The following is a 23,273-nucleotide window of genomic DNA, read 5'->3' on the forward strand; positions in this document are numbered from 1 at the left end:
GACGTCGCGGGGTGCTGGGGGCGGAGTGGCCGCGCGGGCTGGCGACGACGCGGTCCCTTCCCCGCCTGCCTCAGCCGCGCTTGCCGGCCCGCCCCGCTGAGGCCATCATTTGTACTTGTCCGCGCCCGTCCCGTGGGACCTCACGGCGGCGCCCGCGCGCCGGAAGTGACGCTGCAGGGCGAGCGGGGCTGCGGAAGCGGCGGCTGCGCAGGCGCGCTACGGGCGGGGCCCCGGGTACGGTGCGGAGGGCGGGGCGCACAGCCACTTCCGCTTCCGGTCCGTCGCTGCCTTCGGTTGCTTCCCGTCCGCTCGGCGGCTCCCCTCCCCCCCGCCCGGCTCTCTGCGCCCCTCCCGGGCGCCGGGGCGGCGGGGCCGTCGGCGTGCGGCCTTTCCGTGCGTCCGCGCGTGCGCCCGAGTGTGCCTCCGTGTCCGCCGCCCGCAGCCAGGCGCGCGCCCCGCGACACCGAGGCCGAGCGGGGGCAGGGGGTTGCCCGCCATGACCCCCCGGAGCCCGGCGTGAGGGGCCGAGGTGAGCGCGGGCCGGGGGCGCGGCGGGCCGGGCCGCTCGGGCGTCCGTCGCGTGTGATTCCCCCGGCTCAGCCCCGCGGCCTTTGTGTGTGTGAGGCCGGCTGGCCGGCATCGGGCGCCCGCTGGCCTGCGCCCGGGCCTCGGTGCTGCGGGGGCCCGTGCGCCTGTCTGTGTCCGGTGTCGGCGCGCGGTGGTCGGGGTGGCGGCAGTGCGCCTCTTGCTCTCTGCCTCTCTCTCTCCCCCGGGCTTCCGCGTCTGCAGTTGCTGGGGACTCCGGGCATCCTCTTCCCCCGTTTCTCATTCATTGCCGTCCCTGCGCACGTCCCCGCGAGCCCGGGGTCCTCTGCGCGCGCGCGCGGCTCGGTCTGGGACGTGCCCCCTCGCGCAGGTTTTCGGGTCTCCGGTGCGGTGGTCCGGAGCCCGGCTCTGCAATCAGGCCCACTGCGTGCCGGCCGGTAGTGTTCCTCGGGTGGCTTCTCACGGCAGGGCCGTGCGTGTTCACGGAGGTGGTACGGGGAACGCCCGGCGCCCGCTGGCGCTGCAGTCAGCTGCTGGACGCTCCGGATTCCGTTATTGCCCCCAGATTTCCCCTTCCACGCCGTGTGCCGTCAGGCCTCTGAACACTCCTCGCGGAGTTTTGCCCTGTCGTCCTCTGTTTAACCAGATCCTTGTGTTTGAGGCCGTTTATTTTGAAAAGCTTGGTCCCATTTTAAGCGATATTGGGAGTTTTAGCTTTGGTGCCCCATTCACTATTCTGTAGGGCACTTTGGTACAATTTCACAGCGTTCGAGCGGGGCGTCTTCTGGGACTACCCTTTGGGAAATGCTCTTCGGGTCTGATAATAATGGGCGGCAGCCTCAAGGAGCTCCTCCTCTCTGTGGGGCAGGGCCCCACGCACTGTAGCACTGTATGTACCCATCTTATTTGATCCATAACCTGCCGGGTAGGAATTCTTTCCTTCGTGTCAGAGTCTCGCAAACTCAGTCTCAAGGAGGTTGCCCTGTTGGTAGCTCTTGGCCAGGATTTGGGCCCCAGTTTCACATGTTCTCTGTTCTGTCTTGGTTTTTCCTCTGTAAGTCTGTAGCGTCAAGTTGTTGTCTCTTCGTTCAGGGTCTCAGTCTTTCCTCTTTGTCGTCTGCCTCATTGTCTACCGTTTTTGTCTGTCTCCTGTGACTTCTGCTCACCATGTCTCTGGGTAGCTCCTCTGCCCGGGTTTCTCTGTGCCTCTTTCTCCCCTCATTTGTCTCATTCCCGTCCCTCTGTGTCCATCCCACCAGCTCTTCCTCTCAGTGTGTCTGGCTGGCCTGCTTGGCCCCCTGACTGGGTCTTTCCTGCTGTTCACGTGTGTCTCCAAGTGCCCTGCTTTCCAGCCTGAGTTCAGAGCTGGGGCCCGCTGCCAGTCGCAGGACTTAGGTACGTTGTGGAGGGCTCATTGGTGTGGCTGTGGACTGTGGCGGTCCGAGTTTCCTCTGGAGCCAGGGCAGGGGAGTGGCTCTTGCTGTGCCTCAGTTTCCTCGCCTGTGAGGTGCTGTGAATCATGGAGTTGGTAGCATTTAATGAGTCACTGTGTGTGAACCACTGGGAAGAGAGCCTGGCACAGGGTAAGGGCCGTGTGGCTGCTTGCTGTGATCGTCCCCGTCTGCCTGGTTTCTGTCCTCTTTTTTCTTCCCATCACCTTACTCTCAGCCCAGGTTGGTTTAAAAGTGTAGGTTTGGGCGTCCTAGCCAGAGGTGCAGTCTGTGCTGCTGTGCGTGGTGTGCGACCTTGGTGGAAGTGCTTAGCCTCCACGAGCGCCCGTCTTCTCATCAGTTAGAATGCTCTTGGTGGCGTTGGGTGGGATAATGGGCATCTCTTGGTCAGCGAGTCCCTGGCAAACGGCTGGGACCCAGGCAGCCGCTGCTCGTCCTTATCTCTTCTTCCCTGAGCCTCCAGCTCCCCCACCCTTGGGACACCTTGTACCCCTGGCATTGCCTACCTCTTGCCTGTCTGTTCCCTTTATGGTCTCCCTGTGTATCCTTGTTTCTGTCTCAGATTCTGCCCTCTCCACTCCTGCTCCAGAGGTCTCTCCTGTTCTCCCTCCTTCCCTTCCTTCCTATGGTTTATTGAATGGCTCTTCTGGGGGCAGCTGCTCTGATGGGAAAATTCATGTCCATACAGATGTGGTTTCTATCCCCATGGGGCTCATGGGCCAGCCTTAGCCACAAGGGCAGACAGACAAGTATAAAATCACGAGGGTGCCTCAGTCTACCCATGGGACCCCTGGGAAACAGTGACCACGGTGTTTGGGAAATCTGGGAAGCTTCAACAGAGTTCTCAGGGTGAGTGGGCGTGATCTGGGTGGTGGGGGAGAGGAAGAGCAAGGTGACCATCTCGTGACCGCCCATGTTCATAGCGCACTTCCCATGCAGCGAGTTTTCTCAGCTCCCAGGGTTACGGCACGAACCCCACTTCTTTGAGGAGAAAACTGAGGTGCAGGAGTCCCTGGCCCCCCGAGCAAGGCAGCCGGCTGGGACACGCTACACTGTGTTGCCCCCAGCCTGTGGTTCCCCCACTGCACACTGTGCCTCCCTGCCTCACTGAGCCAGGCCCCCAAGCAGGAAGGAGCTGGGCATGTTTGAGGAACTGAAAGATGGACCGGGTGACTAAAATGGGGTTTAATGAGGGCCAGAGCCGTCTAGGCCCCAGGGGCAGTGAGGAGCCCCACAAGGGTGTGGGTGCAGGCCGTGCAGCCCCAGGTCCCGCTTGTGTCTCCAAAGGGCCTTTCCTTCTCAGATGTGGTGATCCACCAGCTCCTGCCGCTGTCTTCTTTCTCGAGTCCTCCATCTCGCCATACCCCAGGGGGCTCGCCGCCCTCGCCACTGCCTGCCACCATGTCGACCTCGTCACTGCGGCGCCAGATGAAGAACATAGTCCACAACTACTCAGAGGCCGAGATCAAGGTCCGAGAAGCCACGAGCAACGACCCCTGGGGCCCATCCAGCTCCCTGATGTCTGAGATCGCTGACCTCACCTACAATGTCGTTGCCTTCTCCGAGATCATGAGCATGATTTGGAAGCGGCTCAATGACCATGGCAAGAACTGGAGGCATGTCTACAAGGTCAGTGCCTGGGCCTGCAGCAGGCCCTCCTGGGCGTGCAACTGCGTGGGCAGGCGCTGGGCTCAGGCAGGGGCGCCACCCGGCCCACCTCCCCCGTGCTGTGGAGGAGCTGGCGTTCTCGGTCTTTATGTGCAAGCTCTCTCCCTTCGTCCCTCCTTTCTTTTAACTGAGGTAACAAACATGTGGTTTGGAGAATGGTAAGTCTTAGGACTCCAACTTCTTTTTGAAACCGTGGTACGTTTGTGAGATCTCTCCATGGAGAAGGCCGAAGCGGGTACCCTGCGTTTGTCCCTCTGTGTGTCCGGAGCCCAGTTCCCTCTCTGAGGCAGCTGGTATCCCCAGGCATGTGTGTGGATGTCCTTGGGCCCGGGGGAACTCGGGGGCCGTGGAGCTCTCCTGTGTCTGCAGTGGTGACGTGGCCACAGGCAGTTATGAGAACGCAGAGCTGCCTGTGAGAACTGGTGAATCTTATCATGGGTGAACTACAGCGCGGTTTTGAAAAGGAAGGTGAGGCTGTGTCTTAGAGATCATTCCCTGTCAAAGTGTAGACCTGTCAGCTTTTTCTCCTTCTTTCGTTTCTTTTTTCCTTTCTCCCATCCTTCTTTCCTTTCTTTTTTAACAACTGCCCGCTGCCTGGTGCTGAATTTTGAGCGGTCTGTGATGTTTTGCTTTTGTTAACGAGACTGCTGCAAGCAGCCTCGCGCGTTCGCCGTTGTCTAGAACGGGGATTTCTGGGACGAGGGGCACACGCACGTGTCATTTTGATAAACGTGGACAGAGTGCTCTCCACAGGAACCCTTTTGCTGGTCCCTAGTGAGGCGTGCACGTGTCCTCATCCAGTGAGCAGACAAGACCACAAGCTGTGGTCGAAGGGAATGTGACTTTGGGCAATGCTCAGTGAGCAGTTTTTCCGTTTTCTTGCCTGGGGCCTGGCGTCCTCCCCTTGGGTCAAGAAGTCACAGTGGGGGGGACGCCTGGGTGGCTCAGTTGGTTAAGCATCTGCCTTCGGCTCAGGTCATGGTCCCAGCGTCCTAGGATCAAGTCCCATATCAGGCTCCTTGCTCCGCGGGAAGCCTGCTTCTCCCGCTGACTCTGCCTGCCACTCTGTCTGCCTGTGCTCGCTTTCGCTCTCTCTCTCTGACAAATAAATAAAATCTTTAAAAAAAAAAAAAAAAAGAAGAAGTCACAGTGGGCACAGGCTGGGGCCAGTGGCTAGGTCCCACTCCTGGCTGTGTGGCTCGCGGCCTGTGAACTTCCTGCTGTGTGAGGGTCTGACTGCTGGCTGTGTGTCCGGAGCCCAGTTCCCTCTCTGAGGCAGCTGGTATCCCCAGGCATGTGTGTGGATGTCCTTGGGCCCCAGGACAGGCCTTGGGTCCTCAGGCCCCCTGGGCCTGCTCAGACACGTTTATCAGCTGGGGAGGAGCTGGAAGGAGGGTCAGTAGTGGTGGCAGGTCCTCCTGCTGCTGTTTCTTCAGTGAGGGTAGAGCTGAGGGTCTGCTCGGTGTGTGGCCGTGGACGAGGCAGATGAAGCCGCTTGCTCCATGGACTCCAGCTGGGGCCTGGGCTGGCCTGGCTCTCGGTGGCTCCCACATTTCTGAGACCTGGAAATGTTTTGGCTTCTTTTCACGCCCATCCCGACAGCCCTGGTTTGGGTCCTCATTCTTGTGGATTTTCTCCTGGGTCTGTTCTGTGGCTGTTTGTTGTGAAGGACTGGGTGGCTGTGGTCTAGGGAAAAGGTGAGGGGTCTGGGTGAGCCTTCGTGTGGTGGTGAAGGGAGGGGATGGGACCTGGAGGGCCTCCTGAAACTTTGAGAGAAGCTTGGTGGGGCTCGTGGACTGTGTTGGGGGAGGTGAGTCCTCACGGGCCCGGACACACTCAAGCCGGGGACACACTGCTGTGGGCACAGAACCCCCGTGAAATGTCCCCACTTTTTGTGTCCCCACTGTGTAGGTGGGGACACGGAGGCATGAGGAGGCTCGGGGCTACCCAGGGGCAAGGGGTGGGAGAGGAGCCCCAGAGCCTGTTCTTCTACTTGGCCATGTCTCCTCCCTGCTCTGAGGAATCAGGATCTCAAGGTCTTTTTCTTAAACCAGAGGTGAACACATGACGGCCCCAGGGCTTCCCCCAGTAGGTGAAGCTCTGCGGGAGAGCCAGGCCCGTGCCTGTGCGCCGGCCCCCCTCTGCCCCCCGGGCCGTGTGGCCCGAAAAGTGGGTTATTGATCACGTGGGCCCTTCAAAAGAAGTTCGCTGTCCCCTGTTTTAGACTAGCTCTCTTGTGCGGGCATCCGCCATCCGGGAGCAAGTGGTTTTGGAAATTAACAGGCACTGTCGGGTTGTCCTATTGTTTGCTTTTGAGAAAACGTACATGTTTGCCTCTGTGGCCCCCACTATGAGTGTGTGACTTGGTCGGCTCTCACGCACGCACACACCTGTGGAGCTGGCACCCACATGAGATGGAGGGTGTCCCGCCCCCCCCCCAGACACCCCTTCCCCAGAAGGGCTCAGGCCCCCTGGGCCTGCTCAGACACCCCTTCCCCAGAAGCATTCTGAGGTACCTTAGGTCCGCCAGGCTTGTTCTAGAACTTTCCGTGGGCTCTCACTCCTAGTCCTTTGTGTCTGCTGCGTCTGAGGGTCTCTTGAGCTACCTTGCTGTGTTTGGGCCGCTCCTGCCCCACGAGCACAGTGTGTGTCGTGCGTGAATGTTTGGCCCTCGGTGGGCGTTTGGGTTGTTTCCGGGTTCACGGTCTGTTTAACTGCGCTGCCCAAGTCTCCAGGGCCCTGGAAACGAGGTCTCGGAGTCGCTGGGGGCGAGTCCCATTCCAGACTGAGGTGGGTTGTGTGGATCCGTTGCTCTCGTAGCTTAACTGGCCTGCGGGGAGGCCGGTGTGGCGTGTGGGTGCAGCCACTGTGGTCCGAGCACAACTGGCCCAGGACTCGCGGAGCCTGCCCCCCAACGCCCACCGGGCGCCACTTTCTCTCTTGCCGTGATGCATGGACGTCTCCTGGCTGGTTAAAGACTAACGTCTGGTTGCTGTTTGCACACCTTCGGGAAGCTGGCCAGATCCAGGTCGGGCGCTGGTGGACGGTGGGGCGTCACTAATGACCCATGGCACGGTCCGCAGCTCATCCCCCAGCTGCCCACCCAGCTCTGTGCCCCTGGCTGGGGCCTCCTGGTGTTGTTTCGCTGTGCTCTTGGGGGGGTTTCCGGGACCCCATGTGGCCCCAGAGGCCCCCTGCACACTCTGAGGTGTTCTGTTGTCTGAGGACTGGTGATTTTCTCTGCCATTTAATTTTCACTTGTTGGAATGAGAATTTGTCCTCCCGACCTATAACGCAGCCGCTGTTGCCAGGTGTCCTGCTGCTCCCAGCACGCGTGTGTCCCTACAGAGAGCCGAGGCCTGACCAGACCCAGCAGTTCGGTGCCTCCCTCCAGACGGCTGATTCGGGGGGAGGGAGTCTCCCCGTTGTTGCCCTCAGACTTGTAAAGTCTCACACTGGAAGTGGCGACACTTTCCAGACTTCCAGGACAGTAGAGAAGTGGCGCGTGCCCGTGTCCTGGGCTGCTCTGGAGCGTGATGGTATGAGCAGGTCTTTGTGGCCACATTCCTTAGGGTCCTCCTCCTAGAGAACGAGAGTGGGCTCTGAACGCTGAGTGAAGTGCGGGTGGGGCCGCACTTCCCTGTTTCCATGTGCCTGTCGAGACACCATGCGGCACAGGTCACCCTCATAGAGCGTGCGTACGGTCCCAGGGCAGCAGGTGCGTTCCCAGGCGCCGCACCCGTCCCCGCATCCTGGGTCCACAGGATGTTCATTCTGGACACAAAGCCTGTGTCCGTTAAGAAACCCCCAGCTCCTGGCGGCCGCGAGCCTCCTCATCGAGGCCACTTGGTGTGAGTGCAGCCACATGTCCCGCATCTTTGGGGTCTGCCCTGCAGGTGGCCGCTGTGCAGTGCTCTGTTCTTTCTCACAACTGGGTAGTGTCCGCGGTGCTCGTGGGCCACGCTTGTTGGCCTGCCAGCCGGTGACCCCCGGGCTGGTGCTGGGACGGGGTTCCCAGCCACCACGTGAGTGACCGGTGTGCCCCCGCCCTGAAGGCCATGACCCTGATGGAGTACCTCATCAAGACGGGCTCGGAGCGCGTGTCGCAGCAGTGCAAGGAGAACATGTACGCCGTGCAGACGCTGAAGGACTTCCAGTACGTGGACCGTGATGGCAAGGACCAGGGCGTGAACGTGCGTGAGAAGGCCAAACAGCTGGTGGCCTTGCTGCGGGACGAGGACCGGCTGCGGGAGGAGCGCGCTCATGCGCTCAAGACCAAGGAGAAGCTGGCGCAGACTGCCACGGGTGAGGGCTGCAGGGCTCCCAACCCAGGTCTCTCCCGGCAGGCCCCGCCCCTCTTCTTGAAGCCCCAGCAGCCCAGCCTCTGAGCCCTCCCGCTTCCCCTCCTTCCTGGCCAGGTGGCCCGGAGTTCCGGATGCAGGCTCTCCCCTTCCACGACTGTCCTTGCCTGTCCGTCCCCCTCATTGTGGGACCCGAGAGCTCAAAACTGTTCTGTTCACCCTCAGGTGTTAACCGAGAGCCACCTAAGGGCCCAGTGTGCCTCTGCCCCCAGGCTGGGCCCTGTAGCTACAGATGGGTTCGCCCGCAGTCCTGCCCAAGGGTACTCAGTGCCTGAGACAAAGAGAACAGGACTTGGAGGGGGCTGCCCAGGGTGGGAGGACAGCCCCCAGGGGTCCCAGGGGGACCGTTCACGCCAGAACCAGGGCGGACCAGCTGAGAGGGCCAGGTGGGCGCTTCCCCCAGCTTAGCTGGTTCTCTGCCTGTTAGTTCCCTGCGCTCTGCCCGTCCCTCCTTCCAGATGGTCACCCCCTTCCCATTCTCTGTTTCGCCTTCCTTAAACTCCACGTCACCCCTGGTGTCTGCTGCGCCCAGCATGAGGTGGGGGGCTCTGGATGCAGTGCTGTTCTTCCTCTGACGCTGGTCCAGCCATAAAGATCTCCAGCAGCCCTGGAAATGCAGGCCCTGGACACGCGGGGGCTCTGTGGGACCCCCGGGCTCTGTGCAGGCCCCAGGCGTGCCCCGTGTGGGCAGCAGGGGCATGGGCTCTGAGGCTCCCAGACTTCCTCCGTCCCTCCTGGCGGGATTCCGGGGACACTGGACAAACCCGGCTCACGGTCCGCCCCCCACCCCCAGTGGAAGCTCGCCATCTGGGCTGCGGGGGCCCCCTTCTCTGTCTCCACCTGGGTCTCAGCTGATTCTCCCCTCGGCAGCCTCCTCAGCAGCGGTGGGCTCTGGGCCCCCACCCGAGGCAGAGCAGGCGTGGCCGCAAAGCAGCGGGGAGGAGGAGCTGCAGCTGCAGCTGGCCTTGGCCATGAGCAAGGAGGAGGCTGACCAGGTAGCGGGCCGGGCGGGTGTGGGGCACAGCGGGGGTTTGACTTTGGTTCTGCCATCCCGTCTCCATCCTTCACTGCTCAGCTCCCGAGGGCCAGTGCTCTCTGTGTCGTCCCCGCGCCCCCTCTCTGATCTGTCCGGCTTCTCCCCCTGCCCCCCGCCCACTGTCTGTTCTCGTCCTGGGAGTTCTTGTCTCTTCTGTGTGGGTGCTCTACTCTGTGACCATGTCTCTGGCTCTGTCCATCTCTGGCTCTCCCTCCGATGCTCTCCTCCGATCCTCTTCTCCCTCCTCTCCCCTCCCCTGTCTGGCCTCCCGCCTGGCCCCTCACACGCTCTCTCCCCAGCCCCCGCCCTGCGGCCCTGAGGACGACGTCCAGCTCCAGCTGGCCATTAGTTTGAGCCGAGAGGAGCACGACAAGGTCAGAGCAGCCTCCCTACCCTCCGCAGGGCTCCCCTCAGACCCTCCCCAGGTCCCCGCTTCCTTGCCCCTCCTTGCCCCCCACCAGCCCCATCCCCGGTTTACACACACTCTGCCTCACATTTCCAGCAGCGGACCTGTGTCACATGGCTTCTCAGATGGGTGCAGTCCCAGCATGGGAGGCAGATGCCTTGTAGCTGTTCCGGGTGGCGAGGGAGCCCTTCCCTCACCCTCCAGCACAGCCCAGGGCTTGGTCCTCTCCACCCAGTGCAGCCGACACTGCAGAGTCAGGCATCCGGCATGAGGGCCCGTCCTCCCTGGGGCCCCATGTTTCCCAAGCCGTCGGAGCCGCACCGGGCCAGGCCCGTCTCCCGCACACTACCCCTGTGTCCCTATCCCGTGGACTGCACGTTCTTCCCCGTTCCCCCCTTCCCACACATTGTCCACATCCCATTTTAATTTTGTTACTTTTGTTTGGGTGGGACCGTGTGGTTGTTGTTGGGGGGTGGCCAGCCCGGTGGCTTCCATTCTCACCCTCCCTTGCTGCCTGCTTCCGTGACCCCAACAGGAAGAGCGGATCCGCCGTGGGGATGATCTGAGGCTGCAGATGGCCATAGAGGAGAGCAGGAGGGAGACCGGCGGCCAGGAGGAGGTGAGCATGGGCAGGCCACCCTGCCTACGTGCGCTCTGGGGCCGTGGGCGTGGCGCTGTCTTCTCATGGACGAACGTGCAGACTGGAGGGCGCTCCATCAGTGCCCAGAGCACTCCGTGTGTGAGGCGCAACTGCTGTCCGCCCCTGCTGTCGGAGATGCTGCTGGTGCATGAGGCACGACCACTGTCTGCCCCTGCTGTCGGAGACGCTGCTGGTGCTGCTCGGTCCTTGTTGCTGAGCGGCCTGGTTGGGCGGGAAGGGGATGGCATCGAGCTCGTGCTCACGCACGTGTTCTGGGTACCTTCTCTGTGTCTGCGCACACTCTGGATTCCAAGGCTCGGTGCACGAGCGAGACCAGTCTGGTCCCCAACCTGCTGGGCCTCCGGTCCCCCCAAGGGAGACAGACGATGTCGGTTGATGTTTCCGTCCTCGCAGTTTCAACCCTTCTCTTGGCTCTGAGGGTGGACGGGTGTCTTCTGCACATCAGGGCCAAGGTCAGTCACCGGCTAGGGCTTCCAAGCTGGTGTGTTCTGTGGCCTCACACCGGGTGCTGTGGGAGACCTGAGCATCTTGGTGGCACAATCGGCCTCACGATGGGGTGGGCCACGGGGCTAGCTCCAATGGGAGGAACACAGACACCCTCCTGGCCTCGGCCAAGGGTCTCCCTGGTGCCTCACAGCTCAGGAGGGTCGGTCCCAGCACTCTGCTCCTTGTGTGCTGTGGGGACGGGTGGCGCAGCCGCACCGTGTTCAGAGACACTAGCCACTCTGGTTGGTTGGGCTCACCCCCAGGACACGGGGACACGTATGCTGCTCCCGTGAAGCACGGGAAGCCCGGTGTGTGCGGAGACGTGGGACGCATACTGGGCCTCAGCCGGCGGCCCGAGACAGGGTGGGCGACCCCGGACACACCTCCTAGAGTGCATGGGAGCTGCGCGGGCCAGGCTGGTACGGGTGGTTTTGGGTTTGGCCTCTGTCCTCAATCCCAGTGGGAACTGGGGAGTGGATGGAGGGATGGGGGCAGGACCAGGTGAGACTCTCAGCGTTTGGGGCTGGGCTGGTGGGGGAGGCGGACAGAGCGGGGTGGAGTGGGAATGGGGGGCGGGGAGGCCACCTCCTCTGTCTCACGGCCCCTGGCTATCTCTCTCTGGTGGTGGGTCTTCGCCCCAAGGTGCCCGGCTCCCTCTCTCATTTTGGGGCCATTTCTCTTCCAGGTTCTCTTCCCAGTGTTCTGGCCTGGCATGCTCGCGCCTCATGTGCAGTCTCCCCTTTGTGTCTTGCAGTCATCCCTCATGGATCTTGCCGATGTCTTCACGGCCCCCGCTCCACCACCAGCCTCAGACCCCTGGGGGGGCCCAGCGCCCATGAGCGCCCCCACCTCGGACCCTTGGGGCGGGGGCCCTGTCCCTCCAGCTGCTGATCCTTGGGGGGGTCCGGCCCCTACAGCAGCCTCTGGGGATCCTTGGAGGCCTGCTGCTCCTACGGGGCCCCCGGTTGACCCTTGGGGTGGGACCCAGGCCCCTGCAGCTGGAGAGGGGCCCGCGCCTGACCCGTGGGGGAGCTCTGATGGTGAGTGCTGGCTGCCTGCCTGCTGCAGCCTCGACATCCAGTGTACAGTCTGGGGCACACCCTGGGGACAGGGGCAGATAAGGTCAAGGGGGTGATAGGCTGCTGCAGGGCTCAGATAAGACAGCCCAGAGGAGGGTGGGTGAGGGAGCCTTGAGGGATGACGGGCAGGGCACCAGGGGGTGTCGGGCTGCGGAGAGGCTGCTCGGCGGACTCAGGATGGTGTGGCTGGTGAGGCTGAGTCCAGGCAGGCTGGGTGGGGGTTTTGGGGTGGGGGTTGGGCTCGCCTAGGTGAGGCACACACCCAAGGCCCCTTCACCAGCTGGGGAGCTTCTTGGGGGCTTTCCAGAGGCCTTATAGCTGAGGAGGGTTTTGCCAGGAAGGGACACGTGGGCAAAGGCCCAGCAGTATACATGTACCCGTGCTAGATGGTAGGGATCAGGGGGTAATGGCTGGCTGGGGCTGGGCTGGGAGCCCCCCTGATGTCCAGCTGTGTCCCAGGATGGGGGCAAGGCAGGACTTCTGGGAGGGTGGGCTGAGAAGGAAGGCTGGAGGTGGCGGGCACAGATCCATAGGTGATGAGTGCTCCAACCACCAGCCTCTCACAGGCCTCCTTCCTCACCCAGGTGGGGCTCCAGTTGGAGGACCCCCTGCCTCAGATCCCTGGGCTCCAGCCCCAGCCTTCTCAGACCCCTGGGGAGGGTCACCTGCCAAGCCCAGCACCAATGGCACCGCAGGTACTGGGTGGGCTCTGGGGTTCAACTGAGGGGGTCAGAGAGTGTGTGTGTGTGTGGGCGGGTGCAGGGGAGGGTGAGGTGTCTGGTCTCCTGGGTGCTGGGGGTGCAGGGGGAGCGGGAGGCTGGTTCCCTCAGTGAGCTGAGCTGACATACTGGGCCCCTACAGCAGTGGGGTTTGACACGGAGCCTGATGAGTTCTCTGATTTTGACCGACTGCGCACGGCCCTGCCGGCCTCTGGAAGCAGCACGGGTGAGCACCCCCCCTTGCCCCGCTGAGCCCTGCTGCACCCCCCACCCATACTCCTGCCCTCGCAGTGCTCCACCCCAGGTCACGCCCCCGCTGCACCCATGGGCACCCCTCCCCGTCCCCATCCCCATCAGGCCTCACTGACCAGGCCACATCCTGCCCTGCCCACCCTGTATGGTCTCCCTCCCCCACTGCAGGGGGCCCTCCAGGTCAGGTGGGTGTCCTTCTGAGTGCAGGGTTAAGCGGGGTGGACTGCAGCCCTCACGGGATCCAGAGCCCAGGCTGTGTTTTCAGAGCTGGATGGTTTATGCTGGGAAAGAAGCTTTAACTTTGTTTCCAGTGGTTTTATACTTGAGGAAAGTTGCAAGAATAGTGCAAAGAGTCCCGTTTCTGGAGCCTCCCCAAACACTGACCTGATTTCTCTGTCCCCTGGAACATTTCTCTGGGTGTCTCTGAGGCCTGGCTGGTTGCACCCTGTGTCACCAGCGGTGCGGTGATCACAGGGGGCCTCTGGTGAGTGTCGCCTTCCTTGGCTGCCCTTTGGGGCCTCAGGGCTCAGCACATCTTTCCGGCCAGGCCCTCCCATCCACGGGGTACCTGGCCTGTGGACGCCCTGGCTTTTGCGCGTATCCTCCTTCTGGCAGAGTCCAGGCTGGCTCTGTCCTTGCTAGAAGACCCCTCCCTGCGAGGTGTCAGGAGGACACAGGAGCCTCTCACCAGGAGGGGCCCGCTGTCTCCTCCCACAGGAGTGTGGTCCCTTTGTTTCTTTTCCATGTTGGTCTTTGAGTGACGTGGGCCCGCAGGAGGACATGGAACTGATGGGGCACCAGCGGTCTCCTCCTGGCCCCCAGGCCCACCTTGGTCACTGTGCGGTCTGCAGTTGGCGTTCCTCTGGGCTTTTTCTTCTCTCTCTGCACCAGTTCGTGCGTCTCCCAACATCAGATGGGGTTCCGAAACCTCTCTTTAAGAAAATTAGATCTCGTGCTAACAAATGTCATCCAGGCTGCTGGGCTTCTTGGTGCCTGCTGCTGTCTGTTCACCATGAACTTGCTTGGGACCGTGGGACTGGTGGGGTTCTTGTGGGGCCATGTGAGCACCTCTTGGGTACACTTATCCCTTGGTGGTTCTCCCTGGCACTCTGCCCTGGGGGTCATCCACTGCTGTTCTTTGGGCTAGTGTCCCTGAGCTCTGTCTCTCAGCACCAAGGCCTCCTTGTTTGAGGCCCTCACTCCCGTCTTCCCCTGACTCCCTCTCTGGCTCCTTCTAGGGGAGCTGGAGCTGCTCGCCGGAGAGGTGCCCGCCCGCAGTCCTGGGGCGTTTGACATGAGTAGCGTCGGGGGCTCTCTGGCTGAGGCTGTGGGCAGCCCCCCACCTGCAGCTGCTCCAACGCCGCCACCACCCACACGGAAGACTCCGGAGTCCTTCCTGGGCCCTAATGCAGCCCTGGTTGACCTGGACTCGCTGGTGAGCCGGCCGGGCCCTGCGCCCCCAGGAGCCAAGGCCTCCAACCCCTTCCTGCCAAGCGGTAAGTGGGGGCCTCCCAGGCCAGTCCTGCTTGCACTCCTCCTCCCCGGGCCAAGCCCTGACTCTGCTCTGCATGTCTCCTCTTCTTTCTCTCCTCTAGGAGCCCCGACCTCCGGCCCCTCCATCACAAACCCCTTCCAGCCCACACCCCCTGCGACGCTCACCCTGAACCAGCTTCGGCTCAGCCCTGTGCCCCCGGTCCCTGGAGCACCACCAACATACATCTCTCCCCTTGGTGGGGGCCCTGGCCTGCCCCCCATGATGCCCCCAGGCCCCCCGGCCCCCAACACTAACCCCTTCCTCCTATAATCCAGGAGGAGGGGGGAATTTGGCCTGGCCTGGCTTCCCCCATTTCTGCTCCCTGGGAGACCAGTGTTGTGAGTGCATGTGAAGCGGGGGACCCCCGCCCTAACCCCAGCACCCTCCCCCTCCTGGGGCCCACTCACACTACACCCTCTTCCATGTCCCCCCGCCCCACCTCCCCGGAGAGAAACTGGACATGGGAGATGGGGAGGGGTGCTGGCCAGAGGAGGACCCCTTTCCTGTGGCATTAGAGAGGGGAGGGACAGCCGGGGGTCCCCCCACCATCCCTCTCCCTCCCAACCGGCCCCTCAATCAGTGTTTGAGCCTTCTCATCCCCATGCACACCCCCTGGTGAATCCTTGGTGATAATTTTGGCGACTTCGGGAATAAATGGCAGTTCTCATGGGTGTGGCTTCCCCAAGTTCCCATCTGTGATTCACAGGACCCACAGTTGTGGGACCCCAGGCTCCAGTCTTTTCAGAGGTCTACGTTTCCCTGGCCTTTCTCTCCTGGGGGTGGGCCGTGTGGGGCTCCACGGAGCACCCTGGCTCTGGCGGCATCACTGCCCACTCAGGGCTGGGGAGCTGATGGCATTGTTGGGTGGGGGCTGGCAGGCGGCACATGGGGGTTGGGGGTCGTCCCAGGCTTCGTGAGCTGAGGGTGAGCCTGCGGTAAGGCTTCCTCCTGAGGCGAGGACTGCGTGTGTTTGACACACAATGGCACTGCCATGCTATGTCCCAGTGGATGCGACCCCTGGCCCACACACGACCCCCCGCCCCCAGCTCCCTACATGTCCCTCGTCCAGCCAGTGGTCCTGAGAAACTGGTGGCCACTTCTGCTGGAGCCCAGGGCCACCTATTGGCCAGGGCTGTGGTCTTCCTCTGCTGATCCACACCCAATGTTTCCCTGTCCCAGAGTGGTGAGGACTGAGCGTGTCTCCCCAAGGAGGTGGCCCACTTGAGAGTGTGGCTTGTGAGCCCCGGCACAGTCTTGGGGAGGGAGGGCTGAGACTCGGGCGAAGGGCAGTGGGACTGTGTCCCTGGGGGGGACGGCGGTCAGTGTGGGCTTCTTCCTGCAGATGGGGGAGACTAGGATTTTGGGGGTGGACGGAGGGGAGAGCAGCAGTCCCCCCACCCAGAGAAGGAAGTGCCTGGGGGCACTGGGGACTTGCAGGAAGTGTTTCCCAGGCTGACCTGGGAGGGTGCGGGGCTGTGGCTGGGTTCAGGGGCGGCACAGGGTGGCCAGGTCAGCACCGCACCCCTGTGGTACTCTTCTTCCGGGAGCCCTGTGGGCCCTTCTTCCACTTCCTTTGGAAAGACACCGAAGCAGCCCTTAACTCAGACCTGGGTTCACTCTCCGGGAAGGCTGTGACAGTCTGCCTTTCTTTCCTTGTCACACGTGTCAGCATTCGCTCTGGGGTCAGTTCCTTCCCCTTCCTTCGGCACAAGTCCCCTGGGCTCCAAACACCTTTTGTTCCCACGCTCCTTCATCTGTCCAGAAGCTGCGGGCCACCATGTCTCAGTAGCGCCTGTGTTTGCAGTGACCCCTCGCGATCCATGCTGAAGGAGTGCAGCCATCCAGATGTCCCTGCCCCGGGCTCTCGCTGCCTCCGTGGAGCTGCTCCCACTGCCCCGTCATGGGTGTGTCTGCAGGGCCCCAGGGCTACAGGGGCAGGATGGCTGGGGTCTTGTCAGGGGAGCGCCTGGGCCTGCGACTGGCCCGTGGTACTGGAGACGGAGGCCCCCCCCCCCCCCGCGCTGTGCTTGCAGGGGGGGATCCCAGCCCACAAGCCTGCAGGCCTGCATCCCGATGGCGCTTGCCACTTCTAGGCACCTCAGTGCGCTTGCGCGCGCGCGGCCCACTGCTTCGGCCTAGCTTGTCTCGCGCGCCTTCTGTGTGCCCTCCGCTCACCTGTCTTAGCCTCTGCCTCTGCCTCACCTTCCCTTGAGAACTCGGTCTGCCCTCTGTGCAGAATGTCCTCTGGTGTGGCCCCCATGCGGCCCAGCCCTGCACCTTGGATCCCTCGCTCCTTTTGCGCTTTCTGTGTGCACACAGCCGGCGCTGGGCTATGAACCCTCTGGCAGTCCGCGCCTGACGCCCAGGTTGAGGTGGGCCAGCCAGGGTCTAGCTGCCTGCTGATTTTTGTAAATAAAGTTTTACTGGAACACGGCCCCATGTTTCCATATTCTCTAGGGCAGCTTCCACCTACAAAGGCAGCCTGAAGTAGGGGTGGCAGACACCACGGGGCTCTCTAGCCCAATGTAGTCACCACGGGACTAAGAAGGGGTGGCTCCCCGCTGGCTCCCTGCGGCCCCTTGTCCCGGCGACGGCAGACCTGTTGCTCCCACCCCTGGGACAGCCCCCCTCCGTGCCCCCCTGCACAAGGGGGTATCTCTTGCTTTAAGGGGGCACACCTATGGTGCCAGGCTGTACCCCCATTCAGTGGAAGCCACCCCCGACTGCCCTGCCACCTTCTTCCTGTGTTCCACATGGTGTGCACACAAATGTGCATTTCAGCCCTTGGGGGAACTTCATACGTACTCACCTGTATTTACTGTCTCTGTAGGTTTTGCTCACATAACACCTAGAAAGTTCATTAATCTGTTAGGCGACATCCACGTTTTTACTCAGTTTCTAACCTCTATTAACACTAAGTTAATATTGCAAAAAATAGATACATTTGGAAATTGATTTGAAAAACCAGAACCCATTCATTGGAACAGAAACATGGAAAGTCCCAACGAGAACGACTGTGCGATACTTCATGCTTTAAAGGCACTTCTCCCTTATCTGTTTAGTGCTCACGATTCGCCAACTCTATCATGTTTCTCGTCTGCTCTCTGTACCATCCACAGTAACAAGCAGGGTCTCAGCTCTGGCTGTGAGCACACAGGAATTCTCTAGAAACTGTGTTCTGTATCCAAGCCCACTGGAGAGCAACTGGCAACAGCTGGATTCCTCACAGGACAGATTCTCAGGAAGCCTTGACCATCCGTGGTGGGACTCCCGGGAGCAAAAAACGGACGCAGCGGCCCCACAGCAGGGATTCCAGTGAAGGTGAAAATGTGGGCTCCATCGCTCACGTGATAAAAAGAAACAGTGCCAAGATTCATGTCCAGGAAAATCCCTAGTCGGTGTAAGCGGGGGCTCACTGAGAGCATGGTCACAGGTCTGGTGCTGGCTTGGAAGAGATCTTTTCTCAAGCCCACTGTCCAGAAGCCAAGCTCTGCGGACAGTAGAATGGGCCCTTGTCGGTCAGCGGAGTCTCTGCAAACACCCACATCCCAGGCCTTGCTCATCCCCACGTCCACCTCCCAGTAGTGGCGGCCAGAGGGGAACCCAGGGGATCCCAGGACGCAGAGAGCATAGTCGAACCTCTGGGCCCCGGCGCTCCAGGTCTGTTTGGAATACCCACAGCGGACACTCCTCAGGTCCTCAGAAATGATGAGGTAGTGGTTGGCGGTGTCAACATCCAGGGTCACCTCCACTGGGGAGGGAAAACAAGCCAATCAGCAAACATGCACTTGACTACGAAGCCCCAAGGTCTCACCTGTCTTCTCTCCACCCCGTGCTTCCACCCTGATCAGAATTTACCTGGGGAGATGTCTCTGGCCCCTGATGAGGTCAGATGTAGAGAGAGAACGATCCTAATCAGAATGAGTCCCTCTGACTCCTACTAGGTGTTCTCTCCACATTAAATGCTCTGTTAAATTACAGGTGCCCCTTCCTTTGGCACAGATTACACATGAAGAGACCGTGCCCGTGTTTGTTCTCAACATGCAAACCAGTTCACATTCCATTGACAAATGGGCACCCGGCGAGTATGTGAATGGTGGCCACTATTATACTTGGCGCAGAATGTTGAATCTGGAAGTTGCTCCCATCTTCGTTCTTGTCAATTTTCTTCCTCGCTTCCTGCTGTTAACAGGCAAATGCACCCCCGCCCTTGGCTTCCTGGGGTTGCAAACACACAAGGCTGGGGGTTCTGAGAGGAGCCGGGTGAACTCTGGGCAGCCCAGGCTGAGGAAGGGCCCCCAGGGACATGAGTGGGGGTGTGCTGGGTTCTGGCAGTGACTTAGTCACAGGGCATGGCTCAGAGGGCAGGAAGATGGGAGCACAGGCACTTTGTGGGTTGCCTACACACCAGGAGGCTAGGAGGCTATCCTAAGGGGACCACGTGAATGGAGCCAACACAACATCAGAAATAAACCCTCTGGGGGCACCTGGGTGGCTCGGTCGTTAAGCGGCTCCCTTCAGTTCAGGTTATGATCCCAGGGTCCTGGGATCGATTCCTGTATCTGGCTCCCTGCTTAGCGGGATGCCTGCTTCTCCCTTTCCCACTGCTTGTGTTCCCTCTCGCTCTTTTTGTCAAATAAATCTTAAACAGACAACAACAACAAAAAACCAAGAAAGAAGCCCTCTGGACCAGAGCCCAAGTCTTTCACTTGGTGCCCTGACACCCAGCTCTGTGGAAGATGCTCCCTTTTTGACCATCCCAGGGACTTGACAAGACTTGTCACGTTTCAGGGACAGGGTTCACCATCCCGAATTCGAGTTGCACGGGGCTAGAGTGCACTCAGAGCACGAGGTGACGCCTGTCCTTCACAAGGACACTGGACTGCTCACACTCCCTTCAGACCAAGGGACCACCACTCTTCAGGACCCATCATAGGAGAGCAGGGACAGAGCCGGCTCCAGGGAGGCTGGGAGGTCCTGCCTGGCTTCCTTGAGCCAGTGAGCTGTGCAGCTGAGCTGGGAGAACGCACCCTAACTCAGGGATGTGAGAGAGTCAGGTGTGATTTCTCTTAGGTGGAGGTCAGTGTCAAGCTTCCCTTCTTATAGGTGGTTCTAATCTATACTTCTGGGTAAGTAAAGCAAAGATCAATGTTGCCGCCCATGCCCTTGTGTGATGGAGAGCTATAGGCAAGTTGCGTTTTCCGGGACTCTTGTGGGGGCGGGGGGGGGGGGCAGGCCATACCTTGGAACTTGTGCACGTTTGGGTTCATGTGCAGAACGGCTTTCAGCTGGGGCTCCAACTCCCTGATCCTGGAGACCAGCCTCCCAAGATGCGTGCCTGGCCTGAGGTCCTTCCTCTGAGAGAGCGCGGAGCAGGAGGGACACCGGAAACCCTCCCTGCCGGGCTCCCTCTGTAGGGAATCGAAGCAGTGGAGGCAGCAGGCGAAGCCACACTTCAGGTACACGGGCACCTCCAGGTAAGTCAGGCACACAGGACACCTGCTTGAGTCTTGCAAGTGTGCGGCCATCACCACTGTGTGGGGAAAGGTGGCAGGTGAGATCTTCCGGGAGGCAGAGGGACATCAGGCATTGGGCCCCTGACACGTCGACGTGCGTGGTCATTTGCTGTCCCTACAACCAGTTTGCATCCGGGCAAACAGGACTCATGGCCTGGGGCTTCTGATGCTGATTGGAGCGAAGGACTGGACCCACTGTCTGGCTCCAGGCGAGGTGCTGAGAGGGTCTGTGCCGTACCACTGACCGTGTTTCCCCGGCTGTGCCTTTCCTCCTTGAGCCTCACTCCACCTCAGGATGCTTGCACCTCCCACTCCCCTTCCCCAAGTCTGACCACGCCCCTCCTCCTCCCCTCTGGCAGCCACCCGTTTGTCCTCTGTATTTGCAGGTGGGTGCGGACATTTGAGAAATGCCAAAGAAATTCTGTGGGGTTGCACTCACCTCAGTCCTCCTCTGGCCCCCTGTTCTCCCTCTGACGGCGGTTCTGAAGTGAGCGCCCAGGAGTGGTTTTTATTAGGGAGGCTTCCCTGCCCACACCCTCCCTAATCCTATCATCCTATCAGAGTTCACACTGCCTTTAGTGGGACTTTTCTCACACATCAGAGAGGCCGCCACAAACAAAGAAGGTAATTGTATCATGAAAGTGTTGCTTTTTCAAGATTTTATTTATGTATTTGACAGAGAGAGACAGTGAGAGAGGAAACACAAGCAGGGGCAGTGGCAGAGGGAGAACCAGGCTTCCCACTGAGCAGGGAGCCCGATGCGGGGCTCGATCCCAGGACCCGGGGATCATGACCTGAGCCGAAGGCAGAGCTTAACGAAGGAGCCACCCAGGCGCCCCAATAAATAAAATCTTTAAAAAATATTTTGAAATTCAGCTCAGAAATATAAGTATAAAATACATATATCTTCCCAGTGAAAGTTTAGGTTTGCTTTTTGTTAGCTATTTTCCTACTTATTTTGTCTTGGATCCTCCATGTGTAAAGAGCCTGGACAGGGGGCACCTGGGTGGCTCAGTGGGTTGAGCCTCTGTCTTCGGCTCGGGTCATGATCCCAGGGTCCTGGGATCGAGTCCCACATTGGGCTCTCTGCTCAGCAGGGAGCCTGCTTCCCCCTCTCTCTCTCTCTACCTGCCTCTCTGTCTACTTGTGATCTCTCTCTATCAAATAAATAAATAAAATCTTTAAAAAAAAAAAAAGAGCCTGGACAGGATCTGCTTTGTGAGTGACAGCGCTGGCACGTCTAACAACGTCTGGTACATGAAGTGACTCTTAACACCTGATTTGAGTCCACTCCCAGCCGTCCCCCAGGTGGCCCCCTTGTGCTTCCCTGTTCTGATGCAGAATTCCTGCCTCCATCCTGCTCTCTCAAACCCCCTCCAGAGGTCCAGGACTCCTCAGATACCAGGACCGCTCCGTTTTTGCAAACCTTTATGTCGGCTGGGGCCTGGGGCCGTCCTGATGATCCAGTCTTCACAAGGCTATTTCAAATCACTGCGGTTTAAACTCTAAGGTATATAATGTGCCACTCTTCCTTCTGCCGGGAGATACTTTAATTATGTTTGATCTGGCGAAACTCCAAGGAAGGCATGGCCCCCTGACTGTTCCTTCCTATCAGAGCCTTCCTGTGGTCCCGTGACAATCATTCCTCTGCCTGGGGCTGTCAGCACATCCTCCCAGAATGGGGCTCTGCAGAGCTGTGCTGTTCTTTGCTGGCCGTGTTGAGACAACTGCTTGGGAAAGCTGGGCCCATGGCTTCATTGCCAACCTGAAATCATAGAGTGTCAGGCACATAGCTGCAGCTGAATGGAGTACAAGCCAAGTTAATGGCTTGCGCCTTGACCTAATCATTGACACTTGATTTACTCACTTAATCTTTCAATGATTAAGTTTAAATTTTAAAGTCAATCTGGTCTCTTTTTCATGTTTCTTCCCCGCCCCCTGCCCCGGATTTTTATCCTCCAAACAAAAATCCCTCATTACCTGGATGTCACCTAAAACAAAAATTACATCATAATGAGCAGATATCTGTCCGAAAAAGACATCCAAATGGCCAACAGGATTTTGAAGTTATGACCTGAATTCTACACATCAATTTTTTTTCTGGGCAAGAAACAAAACTGTTTAATATGCAGATGGCATGACCATCTATGTAGAAATTTCTGAGGCATATGAGGCACACAACACACAAAAAAGTGTTCAGCGTCACTTGGCATCAGGGAAATACAAATCACAACCACAGTGAGATCCCACCTCATCCTAGTCAGAATGGCTAAAATTAACAAGTCAGGAAATGACAGATGCTGGTGAAGATGTAGAGAAAGTGGAACCCTCCTACACTGTTGGTGGGAATGCAGGCTGGTGCAGCCACTCTGGAAAACAGCATGGAGGTTCCTCAAAAAGTTGAAAATAGAGTTACCCTATGACCCAACAATTGCACTACTGGGTATTTACCCTAAAGATACAAATGTAGTGATCCGAAGGGGGCACATACACCCCAATGTTCATAGCAGCAATGTCCAGAATAGCCAAACTGGAAAGAGCTGAGATGTCCTTCAGGAGACGAATGGATAAAGAAGATGTGGTCCATATGTACAAAGGAATGTTCCTTAGCCATCAGGAAGGATGGATACCCACCATCAGCATCGATGTGGACGGGACTGGAGGGGATTTTGTTAAGTGAGGTAAGGCAGGCAGAGAAAGACAATGACCATACGGCGTCACTCATCCGCGAAACATAAGCAATAGCATGGAGGGTCATAGGGAAAGAGAGGGAAATCATAGGGGGAGAGGGGGAAATCAGAGAAGCTCTGGACTCAGGGAAACAAATGGGGTTTCAGAAGGGTAGGGGGAAGGGGTAACCGGGTGATGGGCATTGGGGAGGGCACGCGCTGTGATGAGCACAGGGTGTTATACTGAACTAATGAATCGTGGAACATTGCTTCAAGGACTCATTTTGTACTACAGGTGGTTAACTGAACATAAAAAAAATGTAATTGATTTTTATATATTGACCTATATCCTGACTTCACCAAACTCACTAGTTCTAGCTGTTTTTTTTCCATATGCCTCAAAAATTTCTACGTAGATGGTTATGCCATCTGCATATTAAACAGTTTTGTTTCTTGCCCAGAAAAAAAATTGATGTGTAGAATTCAGGTCATAACTTCAAAATCCTGACATAAATAAGGTCCACTGACACACACAAACACATACCGAGATGCTCATAGAGAAAAATGGTCAATGGTGTAATGATATTATGATTTAATGACCCTATTTTTTTTTCCTTTCTGAAATCCGACTGCAGTAGGACACAATTGCCTCTGTATTCCTCTGGAGATTTTGGGGTCATTTTTCTTTGTTTTGTAGCGTGTGTGTGTGTTGCTCTGTATGTGAGGCATCAAGGAAAGAGAAAAAATGTTAGTGAGATGAATTATATTTAATCTTCCAGTCTCAGAAGTAGTTTGGTGGAACATACGTGATCCATTTTTCCCATTTGACACTGTAATACCTTTTTTTCATATCCTTGGTAGTGATAGATAATCAGAACAGGGAAACAAA

General features: G+C 59.0%; 2 protein-coding genes across 7 annotated transcripts; one reads left to right on the forward strand and one right to left on the reverse strand.

The window, feature by feature from the left end:
- Positions 1 to 252: 252 nt before the first annotated feature.
- On the forward strand, positions 253 to 16,631 carry EPN1 (epsin 1). 6 transcript variants are annotated; one of them, XM_032325450.1, is made up of 11 exons: positions 253 to 529; positions 3,285 to 3,626; positions 7,721 to 7,970; positions 8,897 to 9,021; positions 9,362 to 9,436; positions 10,004 to 10,087; positions 11,370 to 11,655; positions 12,279 to 12,389; positions 12,556 to 12,639; positions 13,904 to 14,161; positions 14,261 to 16,631. In XM_032325450.1, exons 2-11 carry the CDS (start codon positions 3,399 to 3,401, stop codon positions 14,467 to 14,469), a joined length of 1,710 nt encoding a protein of 569 aa, XP_032181341.1. In that variant the 5' UTR covers positions 253 to 529; positions 3,285 to 3,398; the 3' UTR covers positions 14,470 to 16,631. The 6 variants fall into 6 exon arrangements, with proteins under 6 accessions (XP_032181341.1, XP_032181338.1, XP_032181339.1 ...); XM_032325447.1 differs by having other exon boundaries at positions 3,301 to 3,626; XM_032325448.1 differs by having other exon boundaries at positions 3,301 to 3,626; positions 12,559 to 12,639.
- LOC116580095 (ret finger protein-like 4A) lies at positions 16,126 to 19,742 on the reverse strand. The gene is made up of 4 exons (XM_032326135.1): positions 19,442 to 19,742; positions 17,427 to 17,950; positions 16,402 to 16,504; positions 16,126 to 16,190 (listed from the first exon to the last, which is right to left on the reverse strand). The coding sequence occupies exons 1-4, from the start codon at positions 19,725 to 19,727 to the stop codon at positions 16,126 to 16,128; spliced, it is 978 nt and encodes a 325-aa protein (XP_032182026.1). The 5' UTR covers positions 19,728 to 19,742.
- Between the last annotated feature and the right edge of the window lie 3,531 nt (positions 19,743 to 23,273).

This window comes from Mustela erminea, chromosome 19 (genome assembly GCF_009829155.1).
Source record: "Mustela erminea isolate mMusErm1 chromosome 19, mMusErm1.Pri, whole genome shotgun sequence".
In the NCBI taxonomy this organism is placed as follows: Eukaryota; Metazoa; Chordata; class Mammalia; order Carnivora; family Mustelidae; genus Mustela; species Mustela erminea.